The sequence below is a fragment of the Glycine soja genome, chromosome 5, assembly GCF_004193775.1.
Source record: "Glycine soja cultivar W05 chromosome 5, ASM419377v2, whole genome shotgun sequence".
NCBI classification, from domain to species: Eukaryota; Viridiplantae; Streptophyta; class Magnoliopsida; order Fabales; family Fabaceae; genus Glycine; species Glycine soja.
In genome coordinates, this window is record NC_041006.1 from 27310761 (window position 1) to 27334244 (window position 23484).

Sequence of the window (23484 nt, forward strand, 5' to 3'; positions counted from 1 at the left end):
AGATTTTTTTAAATTAAGATAATACAAATAATGAATATTATTAAAATGTTAAGGATAAAATAAAAATTAATAATAACTTATAGGTTAAATTTTTTAATTTATTTCAAATATTTTATGAAAAACATTATAAATTATAAATTAGTAAAATAAATTTATGCACTATTTATTTTTATTCAAATCAAATAAATTTATAAATTTATTAAAACGATAAATTAATTGAAATAATTAGTCAAATATAACCTTAATAAAGAAAATACGTGTTAACATTATCCATATTTTATTCAAGATATTTAAAGAATATTAATTATATAATTTAGAAGAATAAAACATAGAAAATACTATTTTTTTGTCGTTGAATAAAAACAACAAAAATTAATACCTTAAGATTATAGTTATGAAATTAAAATAAAATATTTTTATTGAAAATATAATTCATACACTCCTACCTTTAATTTTCAACGTTGACCATAAGCCTACTAGGCGCCTTAGGCGGTTAGAACTTAGAACCAAAAGCTTCGTTGACCATAGCTAGTATCCCACTATCCCTAGTCTCTCTGGGTAAGTAACTCGTCCCTTTTCATTGATTAGGTAATAAATGAGTCTACGCACTTTAATTTTGCAGTAAACAGCAATTAAGGAAACTCAAATCTCTCTACCAACAGCCTTCGCACACGTGTACCCCTGTACTTTCGCTGCTACCTATAATCCCAATTATCAACCTCTTAATCCCAATTTACTCAAACTAAAAAAAAAAAAAAAAACCTTGTCATCACCGTTCACTACCGTCATCATCCTCGCGTTCTTTCTTTTTTTTTTTTTTTTTTTAATTCTAGCTTCAAAGCAACTCAACATTATTAGAATTCAAAATTCCGTCACAATCTTCCACTTTCTCTATCTTTGACTTAGAGGGAAAGAGAGAGAGAGAATGAAGCTCTCGGCGTTGCAGCAGAGCTACCTCAACCGCCGGAGCAACAGCTTCAGAGGATCGCTGCCGTTGGACTCCTCCGGCGAGCACCTTTTGGCTCCTCCTCCAAGCTGCGTGCTGCATCGTCAGCGTCGTCATCGGCTTCCGCTTCTCCCGTCTCGTCTTCCTCTTCCTCTTCTCCGCCGCCTCCCTCGGCGGCGAAATCTCCGCTCTGCTCGTCGTGCATTCAGCCCTCGCCACCGCGAGCCCGATCGCGAAGAGCGTGTCCGCCGCGTGTCCTCCGGCGAATCGGACCGCCGCCGGAAGCCGCGTGGTGGTCGGGCGGCACGGGATCCGTGTCCGGCCGTGGCCGCATCCGAATCCGGAGGAGGTGATGAGGGCACACCGCATAATCGAGAGAATCCAGAGGGAGCAGAGGATGCTGTTCGGAGTGAAAAAGCCGAAAATGGTTATTGCGGTCACGCCGACGCAGGTGCGCACGTTCCAGAAGCTTCACTTGAGCAGCGTCATGCACTCGCTCATGCTCGTGCCGTATGACGTCGTTTGGATCGTGGTGGAGGCCGGAAGAGTCACCAATGAGACCGCTTCCATTATAGCCAAGTCAGGGCTCAGAACCATCCACGTTGGCTTCAATCACCGAATGACGATTTCGTGGAGTGATAGACACAAATTGGAGGCTATGATGCGCCTTCATGCTTTGAGGTCAACATTTCTGTTTTCCTTTTTTTAAAATTCCAATGCTTAAATTTTCAATTTGAGAGATACTGTTTTTCCCGCTATTTGGCGCATAAGAAATAATTGCTCCACATAAGGAATAATTTGTTACCTATAATACTAGTCTTACCTGGCTCACCCAGGATTGTATCTGTTTGAAGATTAAAATTAAAAGCTGTTGTAATTGTTTCAAGATTTAGAACATGTTTGGGAATCCGTTGCAAAATTTCGTTTGAGGCAAAAGTAATTTTGCCAACTGATCAGGACCCTTGGTTTGGTGTTCATTTTGCTTTTATATGTTGGATTTGCATTGGAGCATGCGCTGCAACATTTCCAACTGCAAACCAAACACATACTTAGTTTGTTGTTATTTAAAACATTTGATTGATTTGTCGTGTGGTGGAACAGGATAGTGAGAAAAGAGAGACTTGATGGAATTGTGATATTTGCGGATGATAGCAATATGCATAGGTGCAGTTTCTGTTGGAATTCTTGTTCATTCAGGTGGTGTGGATGAATCTTCGACCTTACAGGGTGAGGAGGGGGCCCCGCCAATGCCGGTGCAAGGTCCTGCTTGTAATGGACCAATAATTTGGTTGGGTGGCATACCTTTAATACGTTGCCATATGCTGGCAAAAGTGCAGTTTACATAGATGATCTGGCACCTGTGCTGCCCAGGAAGCTTGAGTGGGCTGGGTTTGTGTTGAATTCCAAGTTGCTTTGGAAGGATCTTGATGATAAGCCGGAGTGGATTAAGGATCTTGAAGTGTTCGATGGGGTTGATGATATAGAGAGTCCACTGTATCTGCTCGGGGACACTTCTGTGGTTGAACCACTTGGAAGTTGTGGCCGCCAGGTTTTGCTTTGGTGGCTGCGGGTTGAAGCTCGCACAGACAGCAAATTCCCTGCTCAGTGAGTCCTCTTCTCTCGATTACCTATGATTTACTGTTATAAAGTTACCCCTTGAAACAGCTTACTTGACTAGTATAAAAATATAGTACTTAAGCCTTTATTATTCTTTATTATCCTTTTCATATTAATGTGGAAAACTTCATGGAATATCGTGGAAAACATGTAGTTTAATTTGTGTGCCAGTAGTTTTGTGATGCTACTTGTGCCACAGATGAAAGGTAGAAGCTGCCATTGACAGAAAATTAAAGTGTTCAACACTTTAGATTGAGATATTTAAATGTTCTTGATACTATGGTAAAATAAAAGAATATACAATGCAAATGGTGTTTCTATGGTTAATATGATCCTGGCTGCATTACCTCCATTTGCTACTAGTCTCCATGAGGTATGCATTCACATGACAGGGATGGTTCATAGTTTTCCTGTTAAAGTAGATCTTTTGAAGCACTAGCTAATATGATCTAGGTCAGACGTACAGGACCTTGCTGACAGTGAGAACTGCTGCCAAATTGAACTAAACTGTTTTAGAAATCTGACCATTTAGCAACACTGTCCTGTTGACTTGGAAAAACTCATTTTGTATGTTTTGTAGGAAATAACTTATTCTGAATGGGAGAAATTGACAAATCATGCTTCCCTTCCCAGTTCCCCACCAGTGCTTAACTTATTTAATGCAATTGTTTGTTGGATGGTAATTGCATATTTGAATATCTCACAAATATCAGTATCGTAGGATATCTTAGAGATAATTTTTAGGACTAGTTTCCCTATTTTCTAAGTTTCCATATTTCTTAATATCTCATTATTTGTTTCCTTATCCAGTTAGGATTATTAGTATGAATAGAAGTGACTGCTTTAGGTTTTAACATCACACATCTTATTGTGATACATGACAGTACACAAGTATTTATTATTCAAAATCTTTTTTCTCTCTATTCTCTCCTTCTGCAATTAAAATCCACTGTGACATGTTTTTCCACTATTCATCTATTAAGTTCCTTAAAATGCAAATTTCTCTTTTATTTTCATGCTTTTGTCCCCCTTCAAAATTAGTTGTCTCTGATGTGTGATCGTTGGGTGTCCAAGGGGACTCCTCCATCTTGTGAGAATTGTTGTCGAACAGCCATCCCTCTAAATGTCGTTGCTGGAGCACCTTTCATGGGCTATTCCACATATTTTTTTGCCATTCTTGACGGCTCAAAGGGACCATGCACTGTCTTGCCAGTGTTTCCTCCTCTTTTTGCTGGTCTTGATTTGTTAATCAACTCCTCTCTGTCTGTTTTACCCTAGTTTGGGTCATGGGTTTTCCTTCTATAATTTCAAATCTGTTTGGTGTTGTTTTGTCTCTTGCAAAATCCTTGGATGCCTTCATTGTGGCCACTTTGTAGCAGCCTTCATTGTTGTTGTGCCTCCGAACAACTAGAACCAACCACTAACAGAAGATTCAGAGTCATTTTCCAATCAGACCCCAAAGTTTTGTAGCTACTGTTAGCCTTCATTGCTGACATGTGAGTGTCCAGCCTTAATTTTGAGCCAATTTGTTAAGACTATGTAAGTGTTCAACCTTCAATACTAATATGTGATTGCCTAGCCTTCATTGTTGACTTGTTATTGCTGTCAGCCTTCATTGTTGATACATGAGTGCATAACCTTGGTTGTTGACCTTTTTATTGCTTCATTGTGGACAACTGGTCAAGTATGAGACCTTTCTAGGTTTCAATATTTTCTAATATTTCATTATTTGTTTTCCTTTTAGTTAGGGTTATTAGTATAAAAAGAGGTATAAGTACTTTAGGTTTTAACATTACATTACTTCTTATTGTAATATATCTTATTGTAATACATTATAGTACAGAAGTAAATATTATTTGAAGTTTCTTTTCTCTTTATTCTCTCCTTCTTTATCTAAAAGTCCGTGATTTCAGCATTCCATGATCATAATGATAATATTCTACCTCCATTCCATATGTATTAATGTTTAAGGATAATGCACACATATTAAAGAGCATTTAATATATGTAAAATATTGTTGTATTTGGACTAAAATATTCTTATTTAATATCTTATTACTTGTGATAAATTACTTGTAATATGTAGCAATTATTAAATACTTTCTCTTTCCTTTCAACTAATTCAGGTCCCTTTAGTTAATTATATTAAATCTATCAATTAATTGTACTATTATTTCAAAATTACTCTTTTCTTGTTCAACTATTCACTTAATTGTTTCTCATTAATATTTGAAGAGAGAATAATTAAGTAAAGGTATGTAGGGAAAAAATAATTAATACATCTTCAAATTATAAAAGATTCTTATAAAAAGGGACAAACAAAGTTCTAAAAATGATCTTGTAATTAGGGACGAAAGGAGTAGGATATTAAATAATGAATAATAATCATGGGAGATTTCATTACTTAATAATTCCCAATTAAGTAATAGTAGTAGTATATAGTCTACTATTACCTTTGTTTCATATCTATCTGATATTTTACAAATCTAAAGTCATGTTAAAATTTTCCACACCTAAAATAGTTTTGAGATAACTTCTCTTGTGCAACAATCATTTCTCGTTGGAGATCTTCATTTCCCATCAAACGCTAGAAACTATTAAGACACGTATGTGTTTGTTTTCACACTTAGCTGAACTCTTTAGAAGAAGCCAAATAACATCCAACTATACAACCCAGTGTTGTTGGATGGAAGTTATTAGTTATTATCTTAGAGAATATAGTCCAATCATATCACTTGTCCATGACTTCTTGGATGTTTGATTGTGAATATTGGGCTGAGGATCTTTTTATTATAGTCCATTGGATTATCAGAATATTTTCCTACATTTGTATGTGTTGTGTCACAAAAACAAGTATTTTGACATCATCTTTTCTAAAGTTCTTCACTAAGTGAATGTAAATAAAAGTGAACAGTGATTAAAATGCAAAGTATAAATTAAGTAGTAACTATTAGAACAAAGGAGAATGTGGATGAAAGTTTAAAAAAAAAGAAAGGAAAAAAAAAAAGGCTTCAAGTCCCACATCGCTCAGGATAAACACTTGAATAGTGTTTCACTCCCTATATATAGAGAACTCCTTTTTTCATTTTTTCCTTGTCCCAGTTGAGAAGCATTTCCTCAACTTTTCTTTCTCCCTCCCATATTTCAGTCGATGCATTTCTGACAAACTTCTCCCTCTTTCTTTCTGTCGCTCTAAAATTTCGGTTGGCTATAAGAGTGACTTTTAAAGTCATTTTCGGTTGGCTATAAGAGTGACTTTTCAAGTCATATTTTTGGGTGGCTTTAGAGTGACTTTTCAAGTCATACAAGAGGGTGTAATTCTAGAAAGGTTCTCTCAGTGCAGTAGGAATCTTATATAGTGATCTGAGCTGTTTTATCCTGGGGACTTCGTGATTGATAGTCTGCTTGCACAATTTTTTGCAGTGCCACGAAACGTCTTAAAGAAAGCGACATTGTCCGCGACTCAGCCTAAGAAGGTTTCGATTCTGCTATGGCTACCGTAGATATTACTGGCTCGAACAACAATGACCTCAACAAACCTTTTAGGTTTGAAGGGTATCATTTCAAACGTTGGCAACAAAAGATGATGTTTTCTTTAAGTATGAGAAAAGTTGCCTATGTTTTGAACATTGATATTCCAGTGATACCTAAAGATGCTGAGAAGGAAGTGAAGGATAAAATGACTATGGAATTAGCTCTTTGGAATGAAAATGATTACCTATGCAAGAATTTCATTCTGAATGGATTAGCTAATGATCTCTATGATTATTATAGCCCATATAAGTCTGCCAAATTAGTTTGGCTGGCTCTGGAAAAGAAGTATGATACTAAGGAAGTTGGGACTAAAAAGTATGTTGTTAGTCGCTACCTCAAGTATCAAATGACTGATGATAAATCAGTAGAGTCTCAATCCCATGAGATACAGAAAACTGCTCAAGAGTCATACATAGCTGTGATAACTGAGATCAATATGATTGGAGGATCAGATGGATGGTGGGTAGACACTGGCGCCTCCCGCCATGTCTACTATGATCGTGCTATGTTTAAAACATACACGAATGTTGAAAATAAGAAAGTGTTTCTGGGTGATTCCCACACCACTACTGTTGTTGGAACTAGAAATGTTGAATTGAAGTTTACCTCTGGAAAGACTTTAATCCTCAAAGATGTGATGCATACTCCAGAGATGAGAAAGAATCTGGTTTCTGGTTTTCTTTTAAACAAGGTTGGGCTTACTCAGACCATAGGTGCAGATTTATTTACTTTGACCAAGAATGGGGTATTTTTAGGGAAAGGGTACGCCACTGATGACATGTTCAAATTGAATCTTGATATTAATAAAGTTTCTCCTTCTGCTTACATGTTGTGTGATTTTAATATCTAGTATTCTATACTTTGTCATATAAATAGTCGTTGCATATTTAACATGAGTAACTTAGGTTTTATTCCAAAGCTATCTTCAAATCACTTTGAAAAATGTGTTTTTTGCAGTCAATCTAAAATAACTAAGAAATCACATAAATCGATAGTTAAAGAATCTGAGCCATTGGATTTAATACATTCTGATATATGTGAATTTGATGGAACGTTGACTAGAAATGGAAAATGATATTTTATCACTTTTATTGATGACTTCTCTGATTATACATATGTATATCTTATGAAAAATAAAAGTGAAGCGCTTGACATGTTTAAGTTATATGTAACAGAAATTGAAAATCAATTCAATAAGAAAATTAAGAAACTTCAAAGTGATAGAGGCACAGAGTATGATTCCAGTTTGTTTAATGAGTTTTATAATTTGCATGGAATCATACATGAGACGACTGCTCCATATTCACCTGAAATGAACGGTAAAGCTTAAAGAAAGAACAGAACTTTTATAGAATTAGTTGTAGCTACTATGTTGAGTTCTAGTGCAACATCTTTTTGGTGGGGCAAAATTTTATTAACTCTTTGTTATGTGCTAAATAGAATCCCCAAATCAAAAAGCAAGACATCTCCCTACGAGATATTAAAGAAAAGACAACCAAATTTGTCTTATTTGAGAACTTGGGGATGTCTGGCCTATGTAAGGATCCCAGACCCCAAGAGGGTTAAACTTGCAAGTAGAGCCTATGAATGTGTGTTCATTAGTTATGCTATTAATAGCAAAGCATATAGGTTTTATGACCTAAACACAAAAGTGATCATAGAGTCAAATGATGCTGATTTTTATGAAAATAAATTTCCTTTTAAATTAAGGAATAGTGGGGGTACTTCATCCAGTTATCTTCCTGCTATTAGTAGTGAAAAAATTGCACAACCAAAACTAGATATAGAGCCTCGAAGAGGTAAGAGAAAAAGAATTTCTAAAGATTATGGGCCCGATTATATGGCCTATACATTAGAGGAGGATCCATCAAACCTCCAAGAAGCTTTGTCTTCTTTGGATGCTGACTTGTGGCAAGAAGCCATTAATGATGAAATGGATTCTTTAGAATCTAACAAGACCTGACATTTAGTAGACTTGCCTCCTGGTTGCAAACCAATTGGTTGTAAATGGATCTTGAAAAAGAAACTAAAACCTGATGGTACTGTGGATAAATACAAGGCTCGCCTTGTAGCCAAGGGTTTTAGGCAAAGAGACAATGTGAATTTCTTCGACACCTTTTCACCAGTTACTAGAATAACATGTATTCGGGTGCTAATATCTCTTGTTGTTATTCACAGTCTAGTGGTACACCAAATGGATGTTAAAACTGCTTTTTTAAATGGTGAATTGGAAGAGGAAATCTATATGGAGCAACCTGAAGGGTTTGTGATTCATGGACAAGAAGATAAAGTCTGCAAGTTAGATAAATCTTTGTATGGTCTAAAACAAGCACCTAAGCAGTGGCATGAAAATTTTGATAACTTATTAGTCTCGAATGGGTTTAAGGTGAATGAAAGTGACAAATGCATTTACTACAAATCTGTAAATAATGTTTGCACTATAATATGTGTATATGTCAATGACCTTCTCATATTTGGTTCAAATATTCATGTAGTGAACGATGTGAAATCATTGTTGTGTAACAACTTTGATATGAAAGACCTCGGAGAAGCAAGTGTAATCCTTGGTATTAAGATTACTAGGTCAAAAGAGGGAATTTTTCTGGATTAATCTCACTACATTGAGAAGATCTTAAAGAAATATGATTACTTTGACTGTAAACCTGCTAGTACACCATATGATCCAAGTGTAAAACTGTTTAAGAACACTGGTGAAGGTATACGACAAACTGAGTACGCAAGTATCATTGGCAGCCTTAGGTATGTCATTGATTGTACTAGACCCGACATAGCCTATGTTTTGGGATTATTATGCAGGTTTACCAGTAGACCTAGTATGGAGCACTGACACACTATTGAAAGGGTAATGAGGTACCTTAAAAGAACCATAAACCTTGGATTACATTATAAAAGGTTTCCCGCTATACTTGAAGGATACAGCGATGCAGATTGGAACACTCTTTCAGATGATTCCAAAGCAACCAACGACTATATATTTAGCATAGCTGGTAGGGCTGTTTCTTGGAAGTCAAAGAAACAGACTATCTTAGCTCAGTCCACTATGGAATCTGAGATGATAGCACTAGCAACTGCTAGTGAGGAAGCAAGTTGGCTGAGAAACTTACTTGCAGAGATTTCGTTATGGGAAAGACCGATACCAACTGTGTTGATTGCAAAAATTGATAACCATTATTACAATGGTAAGAAACGATAGATACGTCGTAAGCACAACACTGTTAGAGAATTACTCTCAGCAGGAGCTGTTAGAGTGGATCACGTACGCACTGATGATAATTTAGCAGATCCTTTGACGAAAAGATTAGCTAGAGAGAAAGTCCAAAACACTTCTAAAAGAATGAGACTATTGCCCTTATTGCGATGATCATTTATGATGGTAACCCGACCTAAATGATTGGAGATCCCAAGAACTAGGTTCAATGGGTAATAACAAGTTATGAAGTGATATGAGATGAACATGCTATTAAAAGTGAATGCAGCATGATTCCTGAAGTAACAAGAGGATGAGTTATGAAAAAAATTCATAATTCTTAATGAGATCTATACTCTATGTTGAGTGGAGTACCTAGGCTACAGGAGTACTCTTGATAGACTCACCTATGTGAATGTTGAAGTGGGGGCCACTTCATATGAAATTTTGGGCAAAAATTTCTAGAGCGTTCACTATACCGGGATAGACGTGCATGACCTTTAACACACGGGGTTTATAGAATACACCTATGAAAAGGTTGTGTGTGGTTTGATGTCGGAGATAGAGTTCAAGACTTCGAGTCACTCTAGTAAAATCTGAATCTTACTCACTATGCAAAGGTTCAAGTTGTATGACACCTTTGTTTATGCACAATTTTATGAAATCCTCGAAAATCTTCTTTTCAAATTTCAAGTGGGGAATTGTTAGAACAAAGGAGAATGTGGATGAAAGTTTGAAAAAAAAAGAAAGGAAAAAAAGAAGAAAAAAAAGACTTCAAATCCCACATCGCTCAGGATAAACACTTGAATAGTGTTTCACTCCCTATATATAGAGAGCTCCTTTCTTCATTTTTCATTGTCCCAGTTGAGAAGCATTTCCTCAACTTTTCTTTCTCCCTCCCATATTTCAGCCGATGCATTTCCGGCAAACTTTTCCCTCTTTCTTTCTGTCGCTCTAAAATTTCAGTTGGCTATAAGAGTGACTTTTTAAGTCATAATTTCGGTTGGCTATAAGAGTGAGTGACTTTTTAAGTCATATTTTCGGTTGGTTATAATAGTGACTTTTCAAGTCATATTTTCGGGTGGCTTTAGAGTGACTTTTCAACTCATACAAGAGGGTGTAATTCTAGAAAGGTTCCCTCAGTGCAATGGGAATCTTATACAGTGATTTGGGCTGTTTTATCCTAGGGACTTCGTGGTTGATAGTATGCTTGCACAATTTTTGGCAGTGCCACGAAACGTCTTAAAGAAAGCGACATTGTCCGCGACTCACCCAATAATTTTTTTGATTTGCCATAAACTATTGTTACAACAGTAACTTGTAAGGTCCTTGAAAGTGAAAAACTGTCAATGTGATTTTTCATTTCTATTTTACAGAATTCATATTTTTCCAGCAAGTGATAACACGTGGTTGTGTTTTCATAAAATCAACATATAGGCTAGAAGTCTCAGGATTGTAATGCCTAACCAAATACAGGATAAGAAGTCCCAAACAAGGTTGAGTTGTGCATAATTATTGTTGAATTTGTCCCACCATGGAAAGACAAGAGGCTTTCTCTAAATGACATGTATAAGGGTGCAAGGGAGGGATATTTCAATTTTTTTTGTTAAGTTACAACTTACAACAACAAATGTGTTATTTCACTAGGTTTGTTATGTTTCGTTTCCTTGAGAGAGGAATTTGGGGTTCCTAATTTCTCCATTAGTGCAATCTCTGAATTTTTGTTTTGCTTATTAGTCATTTGTCTTTGAGAAATGTCTATAGAAGCCTTCTCTCAAGTGGCATAATATATGATTGTAAGATTATATATGAATACTAGATACTTTCCCTGTCTCTAATTATAAGATATAGTTGACTAATTTATGCTTATTAAGAAAGTTAATTAATTTAGTTATTAGCACTAAATTTTTCTATAATTATAATATTTTTCCAAATTTATCCTTAGCTTTATTGAGAATCTATTTATCTTCTCCAATCTCCATAAGAGAGAGAACGAGACAATTCAGGATATTTTAATAAAAAAAATAATTAATGCACAAGAGAAATGAAATGAAGTCTTATAATGAGGAACAAAAAGTTTTATTAACTATGTTATATAAATAGGGACAGAGGGAATACATCTTTTATACTCACACATGTGCCTAGGCATGCACACACACATTAGTGCAATCTCAGACTCTTCGTAACCTTTCTTTGTTTTTTCTTGGTTTTTATTCTTCATTAAGTCGTTTGTTGTTTCTTTTGACTTCTAAAATCTCAACCAGCTACTTCCATAAAAAACTGAAGTCATTTTTCAAATGTGTGGATTATGGCATTTCTTTTGTTTCATCCCTAAATTTTCTCTGAATGTTATCATTGGAAAAAATTCAAATTCCACGTTGACTAGAGATAAAGCCAAAAGATGATATGTAAGAGGCAATTTTCACCCTATGAGTTAGCTTTTGGGATTGAGTTAGGTCTAAACCCACATTCTAAGATCATATAAGAATCTATCATAGATTCATTAAATGAGTCAATCACCATGTCATCTATGCACCAAGCCTAATAGTCCAGAGTGAGTGTGAGGGGATGTATTGGGAAAAACTCAAGTCTCACATCGGTTAGAGATAAGGTCAACATAGAATATATAAGTAAGACAACCCTCATTCAATAAGTTAGTTGTTGGTGTTAAGTTATGATAAGAATCCTGAAACTGGCCAAATGCAGGCTAAAGGCCCAAGTGGAGAAGGGCAAAGGCCCGAGTGGAGAAGGACAAAGCCCCCGAGTGGAGAAGGATAAAGGCCCAAGTGGAGAAAGATAAAAGCCCAGAGGCAGAGGCACTACCAAGACTATTAATTATTGCTGAAGGCCCAAACTAAATTGAAGGCCCAAACTAAATTGAAGGCCCAAGTTAAATATGTTTTTTAGTTATAATTTTTATTTATTGTAATTTTGGCCCAAACTGTTTAGAAGGCTCATGTCTATTTTTATCTTTTTGTTCAGATACACTATAAGTATTGGTTTTTGTTTTCAATAAGAAACTTTTGGCATTTTGATAAAATTTGGTGAGAGCTTCTCTCTGGGTTCCTTGTTGAACCAATCTCAGACTTATCAAGGTAATCCTTGTGGCGTCTACCCTGACTTATCTTCTTTCACTGGAAGTGGCGTCATCCAAATCTCCGTAGCCTGTATCAAATGTTTCGCCCCGTAAGGTTCACATCATTTGGTATCAGAGATTCAGCTCTTGATACAGGTTCTATCCTATCCTATTATCTTTCTTTGTAATTTGTCCAGGTTCGTGTTTTGTCTTTGTTCTGTTATTTGTTTTCTTGTTTGTGTCTTGTTGCGTTCTTGTTTGTGTCTTTGTTTCGTTCTTATTCTTGTTCTTGTTACGTTTTTGTTCTTGTTCTTGTTTCATGTGTCTTTCAGACTTTGTGTCAAAAAAAAATCTGTTTGAGTTCTGTTTCAAGTAAAAAAAAAGTTGCAGAAATAATTTTTAAAAAAAAAGAGAAGAAAAGAAGAAAAAAAAAGTGGGTGTTTGATCTTTGAACATGAAATTGAGACAGTAAGAGACTTTTTTTTGGCAGAAAATCGTGTACCAAATTCCCTTATCTAGATTCTCCTCTGAATTTTGAGCGTTTTGATATATAGTGGGCCTCAAACGGACAACGTAGCAAAAGTTATGAGCATTTGAAGCTTACTTGTCATATATGTTATCTTATCTATTATCCTATCTGTTATTATATCTATTATCCAAATTAAATCTAATTTGTTATCCAAATCCAATCTAATATGTTATCCAAATCAAATCTAATATATTATCCAAATCAAATATGATCTTTTATCCAAATCAAATCCAAGTTGTTATCCCAAATCAAATCTGTTACTCAGTCTGTGATAATTATATTGTCTTTCCTTTTATTTTATATTACCTTGTGTGTCTAATTTGGTCCATCCTGGAACTTAAGAGTGAACACGAGTGGTAAAAGGCAAGAGGGAATACATTACACAAAAGCCTATATTAAGAGCATCAAACACGAGTGAACTACCATCAAAGAGAGAAACACATGAGTAGAGTGTGGTGAGGTCCTGAATTTTATTTTTTTAAATTACTGCAAAATTCTTTGTTCCTTAATCATGACAGTAGCTGGTGACAATGGTGGTGTATATCATCAACTGGACGGATTTCAGCGCTTATTACTGGACGCGATGACTACACAAATACAACGTTTGTTGAAACGTAACAATGAAGAGCTCTACAGGCGAATAGAAGGACTAGAGCACCAAATGAATCCAAATGTTGGGAGACCTTATGGTGGCAACAGAAGGGTCAATGATGGATCGAACCGAATAGAGGGGCAAGACAGAATTGAGGGAGTAAAACTCAATGTATCCTTTTTTAAAGGCAGGAGTGACCCAGACGCCTACCTTACCTGGGAGATGAAGATTCAACATGCATTCTCCTACAATGATTATTCGAAAGAGCAGAAGGTGAAGTTAGCAGCAGCTACATTCTCAGACTATGTCCTTGTTTGGTGGAAGAAAAATCAAAGAGAGATGAAGAGAGAAGAAGGGCGGGAGATAGATACATGGACTGAGATAAGAAGGGTTATGCGTAAGAGGTATGTTCCAACTAGCTACAGTAGAACCATGCGACAGAAACTCCAGAGGTTATCCCAGGGAAGTTTGATTGTTGAGGACAAGGAGATGGAGATGGCACAAGTGAGGGCCAACATTGAAGAGGACACCAAAGCAATGCATGATGGCTTCACCAACAAGATTTCTTTCCAGCACCATGACCAGAAAATTATTCATAAACCTCTATCCCTCAGAGAAGTGTGTGATGACCAAATCAGAAGGAGAGAAAAGAGAGAACAAGAGAGAGACAATAGTGAGGCATCACAGAGGAATAGAGAAAGGAAGAGTGATACACTTGAGAGATGGAGTGATACACAAGAGAGAGAGAGAGAGAGTGATAATTCTAATCAGTTAACTATTTATGTTTCTCCTAGTGTTCAACCCTTATTGCGGGAATTTAAAGATGTCTTTCCCAAGGAGATTCCTCATGGACTTCCACCTTCAAGAAGCATAGAACATCAAGTTGATCTCCTTCCTAAAGCTTCATTGCCTAACAGGCCAACTTACAACAGCAAGCCCCAAGAGACTCAGCATAAGGATGCACATGCCAAAGTTGAGTATGTGAAAAGATTGTATGACCAAGTGAAGGTGCGAATTGCAAAGAAGAATGAAAGCTATGCCAAGCAAGCCAACAAGAAAAGGAAGGAAGTGGTACTTGAACCCGATGATGATCCTGTACATTTGAGGGCAAATGTTTTCCAAGAAGGAGGGAATGATGAGAATCTTGAAACTGGCCAAATGCAGGCTAAAGGCCCAAGTGGAGAAGGGTAAAGGCCCAAGTGGAGAAGGACAAAGTCCCCGAGTGGAGAAGGATGAAGGCCCAAGTAGAGAAAGATGAAGGCCCAGAGGTAGAGGCACTACCAAAACTATTAATTATTGCTAAAGGCCCAAACTAATTTGAAGGCTCAAGTTAAATATGTTTTTTAGTTATAATTTTAGCCCAAACTGTTTAGAAGGCCCATGTCTATTTTTATCTTTTTGTTCAGTTACACTATAAGTATTGGTTTTTGTTTTCAATAAGAAACTTTTGACATTTTGATAAAATTTGGTGAGAGCTTCTCTCTGGGTTCCTTGTTGAACCAATCTCAGACTTATCAAGGTAATCCTCGTGACGTCTACCCTGACTTATCTTCCTTCACTGGAAGTGGCGTCATCCAAATCTCCGTAGCCTGTATCAAACGTTTCGTTTCGTAAGGTTCACATCAAGTTAGGCCCAAAATCATTCTAGGAGTTATAATGTATACGTGCCCTACGTTGAAAGCTGAAGCCATTTCCCGAATTTCGTGGCATCATTTTTTTTTCATCCTTAAATCTTCTCTTAGAATTATGAAGTTTGATTCATTAAAGATGTTGAACATCATTCCTTCCCTAACGCATTATAGTTTCAGGGCTCATCTCTATCAGATTCCTATGCATGTAAATTGTAATGTGTCATCCAGCAAATATAAGTCGATTCATATCTTCTCAAAACTTTAAATTAGCATGTTTTCAATGCATGAGCATATCCCTTACCATTTGGTGCAATTCCATGCAGATGGGTAATTGACCCTCCTCTGGACATCACTATCCCATCAAAACACACTCCATGGCCAGATGCTCCTCCTCAGCTCCCAATCAATGAAAAGGAGCTAATTGCCACACAAGAACGGACGACCAAGCATTCTACAAAGACAAAAATATCTAGATCGCGTTGCAGTCGAAGTAAAAGAAAGCATGACACCAAAGTGATAGGTGTGCAAGTCTCTACACATTCTGAACAAAACTGAAATATGTTAATAAGTGCATTTTAGAAATACACTGCCTTGTGGATACGAAACTGCGGGTCCTCGTCGAAAGATTCCGGATTGAACCAATGAAGAAGCTGATATGTTCTTACTGGATAGGAATATGATTCATATAATGTGGGTAGTCACTACGGTGGACTAGCATAGATGCATTCGAGTCTGATTTCAGCAAAAAAAAGTTATATTGGTTTTTTTTTCTCATTTTTTTGTTGGGGTGATATATATTCTGTTCGCCTGAAAGGTAATGTCAACTTTGTTCTTCAGCATTTGCTTCATCAGATGAAGCTTGTATAATTTTCTCCAATCTTTTCAATGTAATAGGAATTCTTCTTGACAGGAATTTATCCATACAGTTGCCTTCTCTTATCATTTTTTTTTCTTTTTTGATTCCTCTTGTTTTCCCCAACAGGTATATTTCATTAATCATAGTAGAGCTACAAAGGAGTGTTGCTAGGTGCACCCAGTATTATTGCTGGTACACCCAACATTTAATTAAAATACCAAAACTACCCCTACACTTTTTTCGCATTTGTGATGGGTGTGTGTGAGTGTGATCTGTAAATCGTACGGATCAAGTTGATCCGTAAGATTGATACGGATCAACTTGATCCGTAAGCTTTTTACGGAACAATACGGATCAACATGATCCGTAAAAGTCTTACGGATCAAGTTGATCCGTAAAAAGCTTACGGATCACGTTGATCCGTATTGTTCCGTAAAAGGTTTACGGATCAAGTTGATCCATAAGGTTTCTACGGATTAAGTTGATCCGTAAGACTTTTACGGATCAACTTAAATGGCTTACGGATCAAGGGTATTTTCGTTATTTTACCTTAAGTGCTGGGTGTATCAGCAATAATGTTGGGTGCACCTAGCAACACCCGCTACAAAGTTATCCACGAAGCCCCTCACACAATCTCACATAGGCCTAGCCCTTACACGGGGAATCCATGAAAACTAATGTAAAGTTTTGTAAATGGAATCGTTACTCTATTCCTTGTGTTGGATTATCATCTAAGCACATATACATTTTTAATGTAAAGACATATTTTCAAAGGTACATTTTATACACGAGTAACGTAATCTTGTCAAATAAGGATTTTAGTACTTACGAAAAATCATGCTTAACTTCTCATGAAAACACTTAGTAAAAGAAAAGCGTAGAATGAATTCGTTTTATACCTCGTTTCATAAAATTGAAAATTATTGTCCATTTTTTTTTTGGCAAAGAATAAAAATATCTTTCAATTCATTAAGTCAGAAATTAATCTTATTTGTAATGTATTTGTAATGTGTGACGGTTAATAAATCATGATTAATGACTCTATATTCAATATAATGACCTTTATTTATTTTTAACATATTCTTATTTGTTTAATATAATCACAACTATTATCATTTTTTATTCCAATTCATTTTTTAACTTATCTTCGTCTGCAATCATTTTAAGTACATGTCTTGTGTCATAAATTATACTTGCTTTTTTATAACATAGATCAGGCCATATTCTAACACCATAGCACATGACATGAAGATTCAAACCAATCTAGAATCTATCTTCCTCGGTACTAGTTTGTTTTAGCATTGGCAGCATACCCTGAAAGGTCATCTTATGCTGGCCTGACCACAGTTATGCATTTTCATGCCATTTGAAGAATTAACTATTCATGGATTCATTGAATTAGTCCATGGATTTCATATAGACTAATGATATACATACATATATACTTTTTAGCATGTAACCAACTCTCAAAATTTATCTTCATCTCTTTTCATGTCATATCATAATATTTATAATACTTATGTTTTTTTTTCTCTTATATATAATAGCATATTGGGTGTTCATGAATATTTTTCCTTTCATATTATACACAGTATGCCTCTTCAATGTGTTTTAGTTTGAATATATTTGTTATTAAAAAAAATAAGAAAGTAATAATTATTTTTTAGTAATACCCTCATTTCTTGGTATCTCATCTAAATTTGAGTCTTGAATTGGTCAAACATAATTTTTGCATTGACCAATATGTTTGGATGTGAGTGAAAACATCATTTTGAATTTTGGACTCAAGTCTCTTTGAAGCAATTAAAAGTATCTTCTCCATCACCTTAAACTTGAGTATAATAAAATGTGTTCTAAGACCACCACCATCTATGTCTTGATGATTAACAAAGATAAAACACACCTGCATGCATATTTTGGTAAATTTAACTCTCAAAATCAATTTTGATTACAACTTTTCAAATAACCCTGCGACAGAATCAATTTGTGGATACATATTATTCAAACAGAAATTATGTTACAACCGATTCACTTTTATTTAAAATTAATTTTGCAAAATCACATGGATTCAAAAAATTTACAAACACGCGCCAAGTTTATAATTATGTTGTAACTTTTTAATAAGGATACCTTTGTATAAAAAAACTATTTTATCATAATAATTTGTATAATTAATATATTTTTCTAAAAAATAGAACATTGTCTTAAAAGGATAAATAAGAATAAGAGATAGATTTTAAAGGTTGAAATGAAACCATTCCTTTTTCAGTGTTTAGGATCCTCGTAGTTATAAATTAAACTGCATGCGATATAATTATAATGAAATGGTATGCATTTAAAATATGAAAATATTTTACTTTATTAGAGAAACAGTTTAAATGATAAACATTCTTACGGTTCATTAACTGCAGAAAAGCAGAATATCTCCACTGGATGGTTGGTAAGTTTAAGAATATTTATTTTATTTTATCCTTATTTATTAGGAGTGTAATAAAGTCGGAATCGGTCCATTTTAAAGCTCAAAGAAATAGAATAAGGATGACTTAGGGTTTGTGTTTTGGTAAGAAATTCAAATCGAATCAACTCGACCTTAATTAGATTGGTTTGAATCAGGTGATAAAAAATATTATCATATTCTGAAGAAAAAAAAATCCAATATAAAAGATAAATAAGTAATGGCATTTCATAGCTAAAACTAAAGAAAATAAAAAAGAGAACTGCACTTGTTAAAAATGACACACATACATAAGAGAAATCTAGCATGTTTGGTTTAGATTCATTTCCAACATAATTGATTAAAAAATTACGTTAGAAGTAAAATAACAAATAGTTGTTTCAATTTTTTTATGGTGTCATCATAATTTTATGTACTAAAATTAATTTTCATTTATTATCCAAATACACACTATATTAAAGAGTCTAGAATTACTTAATTAAAATCTCATCTAAAGACTTATTTATGATGCTAGTTATCAAGTATCTTTGAGATTTGATGGTCTACAAAATCAAGAGATTTACATCTTTGAAAGAATATTGTGTAAAATGAGAAAATAAATCAGCAAATGTTCTTAAAAAATACATACAGTCTAACCAGATCCATCCATAAAACCATATATATAGAGAATTAACTTGGCCAATTCTATGCTTCTGAAGAGGCAGAAGAGCTATATGGATCAATAATGTTTAAAAAAAATATATCTCTATCTATCTATATACAATTTGTGACACCTTACTATTATTTAATTCTTATAAAGATAAGGGTGGATTTCTTATTTCCAAAGTCAGGGGAGCCATGCCCATGAATGAAAAGGTAGGGATTCGTTCCCTTCATTGCTAAGGCCATGCTATCAGCCTATCACACATACCAATATTCATGAAGCATTATTTCATTACGAGTAATATTATATTTTTTTATTTTCTCTAACAAATTCTCCTAATACTTTATAGAAAGTAAATACTATTAAATAGAAAACAAATATATTTAACAATTTGAAAATATAAATATATTTAATTTTTTCAAATTTAGTAAGCTAAAAGATTTGTAAGATGATTTTATAGGAGAATTTAAAAGTATTTCTTCAATGTCCATTTTGAAGGTATGATATTTTTTCTATAAAAAAGATATTTATTATTTTTTGGGAAATAAAATATTCTTACAGTTAAAAGTCATATGAGACTAACCTTTGAGATTTACATATCACCCAAATAGATTTTACTTGTCACAATAAAGTCTTCTTTATATATTTGGTCACGAAATCAAGCTTCTGCCGGCATGTGTAAGAAATTGAGTCATTTACCCATTATGTTGGATCTTGTAGGTAAGATATGATATTTATTAAGTATTAGATAATTAGTCATATTTAATATAATTTAAATGTACTATAAAATAAGTATTAAAAATTTATTTTCATTACCGTATTTATACTACCATAGCAATACGTACCTATATCGCTGTAAAAACATAAAAAACAATACTTATATCAAATATAATCTCTTTGTAGGATCATAATTGTTTGCAGTTAAAAATTGAACTGAATCTATTCCGTAGATGATATGTGGTTTTTTTTATTTATATAATAAATAAATGATATGTGCTTTATACTATAATAATTAACAAAAAAAATCTTATAATATAATATCGCGCACTAAAAAACCCACTGAAAAGGCTGAAAAGTGAAATGCTCTCCGAGGTGGATTAACCACACAAAGTAAACGGAATCCTTCTCATCGAAGAAATCTGTTAGTACATGCGACACTATTTTTTCGTTACCATATTTATTATCCCCTGGTTTGATAGATGATTAGTTTTCGTTCAAAATTTAACTTATTATTATTTTTACGGTATATTTGAATGGAGAAATTTAAAATTTTAAAGAATTTTAAATTCTGAGAATTTCAAATTCTTCAATTTAAATTTTTTCATTTTCAAAATTCTATGTTTGGATAAAAAGATTAATTTTTTTCATTTCCAAAATTTTGTGTTTGGATAAAGAAAATGAATTTCTTCATTTTTAAAATTTTGTGTTTGGATAAAGAAATTAAATTTCTTCATTTTTAAAATTTCTTATTTTGATAAAATAATCAAATGCATTCTTTTTTAAAATTTTATATTTGAATAAAACAATTTTTTAATAAAAGAATTATTTTTTTCATTAATAAATTCTATGTACTATTTGTCGAGTGTGGTATTCCAATAAATATATACTATTTTACTCTATTTCAATTAAAAATATATTAATTTAACTATTTAAATCATTATTCCATTTACGGCCCACTACAAAACTCACAACATAAAAAATATTTAATATAATTTCATATTGGAATGTTATTTAAAAGTCTATAGATAAAACTTGTTTTCTATAGAAGTCATTGGCCAGTAATGCAATTACAGCAAACAAAACTTGGACTGAAGCAAAATCTAGTCACAAAATAAGTCCAACTTTCAAAATAATTCCAAATTTTCTAATTGCATTTGCTTTAGTAGAGGAATTCCTTCACATCTTTTCTGCAGAAGAAAACATAATGTTAAGTGTTACTGAACAAATCATATTTGTTAAAACATAATTTGCCATATAAAATGAGAGATATAAATGTAAAACATAATTATACAACATCAATATACTTGTCATGATATCAAATGTACCTATAAGTTGGCATCAAGGCATAAAAGACGAGATGTAATCCTCCTTATCATCCAATGAAAGAGCTTTTATAATCGTAAACTTAATGGGATTTTCTGTCAACCAATCGATTGCTCTATGTCGAAGTGCACCATTAAAATTAGGTATATTATCTAGCTCACTCACCACTTCATGTACCACTTCTTGAGCTTCTTTTATCTCCATCTTTTTTTTGTTCTCCATCTTCTTCTTAGTCACTTCAACAAATTCTTTCAATGACTCGGCTACTTCTTTCATTGAGGAAATCATCCCTTCTTTCTCTCCACTCTTACTTGGGCGAATGTTTTTTCTTGTGGCGGAACTTGATCCCTCTAAGTCAAAACTCACACTATGAATTGCTTCCTCTTCATTTGTTTCTTTGCTCATGATATCATCTGCATCTAATGCATTTTCTGCTCCGAGTCCAGTAGCTCTATCCTTTGCACATAGGTCAACAATATCATCCCAATTAGGAATGACTTTGAATCGAAATCGTTTGGCCTCTTCATGTGATTTGAAAAAAAATAGAAACGTATTAATAACAACACAAATAATAACTACAATTGAATAAAATTAAAAGATGATTGACTACCTTTACATATTCATTCCATGCAATTTCATTTTCAATGGTAATCATGTACTTTGTGCTATCTCAGTCAAATCCACTTTGACTAAGAATGTCACTCACAATTCCATACCATGTTCTCCAAAGCTTAAAACGATTTTTAACATTATCTGCCATGAGGTGAACTCCAAAACGCTTGGACAAAATTTGAGCTGCAGTACTGTATGCTACTGCTTTCCAATTTCCATCACCTTTATTGCCCAAATTTCTTTGATCTCTAAGCACATCAGTTAGCACACGCTCCATTTCCAAGTTCCATGTGAAGTAACTTCTTGTGTCCTCACTAGACATCTTTCTTTTTCCACTTGACTTGTTCTTCACATTGCTTGATTCCATTTCTCTAGACAAAAAAAAATCTCACATATATAATTACATATATATAAAGGTGAGACATGTCAAATTAGCATTCTATGAAAGTATAAAATTAATTACACATAAAAAGAAAACAAAATCCAAAGTATTATGAAATACAAAAATCCAAAGTATCACACATACATGTGTATAGAGTCAATTACACATAAGAAACAAAATCCAAATCCACTAAAAACATCTCCCTAATCAAAGTTTCTTCTTATCTAATAGGTGGCAAACATATTCATTGCTAAAGTATCACGAAATCTTATCCATTCCTCAGTTGCTTGAATAGTTGTGACTTCATCTCCAATATTATTTGTGACTCTTTCCATTTGTTGATTTATTAACTCATTGTCAACAACAGATAAAAGTTCCAAGTCTTGGGCTTCCAAAATTGGATCACTTTGTTGTTCATCTCTTATGAAATTATGTAGCATGAAACAAGCATTAATAATTCTTATTTGTGTTTTTATATCAAAAAAAGGAGTTATTAATATACTCCATCTTTTCTTCAATACCCCAAATGACCTTTCAATAACATTCCTTGCACTTGCATGACGAAGATTAAATAACTCCTTATAGTTTTGAGGGGTGTTTCCGATCCACTCATTAAGATGATATCTAGTCCCTCGATAAGGTGCTAAGAATCCAGGGCCATTTGTATACCCCGCATCCACAAGAAAATATTTACCTACAATGGTTTAAAAAAATATTATATATAAGAAATATGCATATTTCTTTTATATGTTAAATAAAGTTTCATCATTTCATGATATTACCATTTGGAATATGGAGACAATTTTGACGACACAAAGCATCTCGCAATACTCGAGAATCTCCTGCTGACCCTTCCCACCCAGGCAACATATATATAAACCTTAAATTTGGACCGTAAACTCCTAAAACATTTGTAGAGATATCACCTTTTCTATTACGATATCTAGGTGTATCTTTTGTAGCAACTGTTACTGGAATATATATCCCATCAAGTGCTCCAATCGAATTCTAAAAATATTTCAAAATAAAAAATAAGTTGTAATCACTTAAAGTACCTTATAATTATTAACAAATGACAAACTTACCTTAAACTATCTCCATTTATTTTCCACCGAGCCCTCTAGATTACAGTCATGGAACTTCGAATATTCTTTGCTTACTTTCATTATAGCTCGCAGGACATTCTTGAATTGCCTACTTATTGTTTCCATGGATCTACAATAACTAAAGTGCACAACTCTATACTTTAGGTTGTGAGCAAGGATATGCAAAAACATTGCCACAGCTTCAGCTATAGGAACATTTCTTGTTTTTACCAATTGCCCTTTCTCTTGTAAAATTCTACAAAGCTTAAAAAATGC

The 23484-nt window shown here is 34.0% G+C and overlaps 1 protein-coding gene and 2 pseudogenes across 1 annotated transcript; 1 reads left to right on the forward strand and 2 right to left on the reverse strand.

Annotated features, from left to right (window-relative positions):
• Positions 1-783: 783 nt before the first annotated feature.
• On the forward strand, positions 784-16074 carry LOC114412423 (annotated as a pseudogene).
• Positions 16075-21144: 5070 nt separating this feature from the next.
• Positions 21145-22108, reverse strand: LOC114411236. The gene is made up of 2 exons (XM_028374981.1): positions 21814-22108; positions 21145-21650 (listed from the first exon to the last, which is right to left on the reverse strand). The coding sequence occupies exons 1-2, from the start codon at positions 22106-22108 to the stop codon at positions 21145-21147; spliced, it is 801 nt and encodes a 266-aa protein (XP_028230782.1).
• Positions 22109-22347: 239 nt separating this feature from the next.
• Positions 22348-23484, reverse strand: LOC114411237 (annotated as a pseudogene).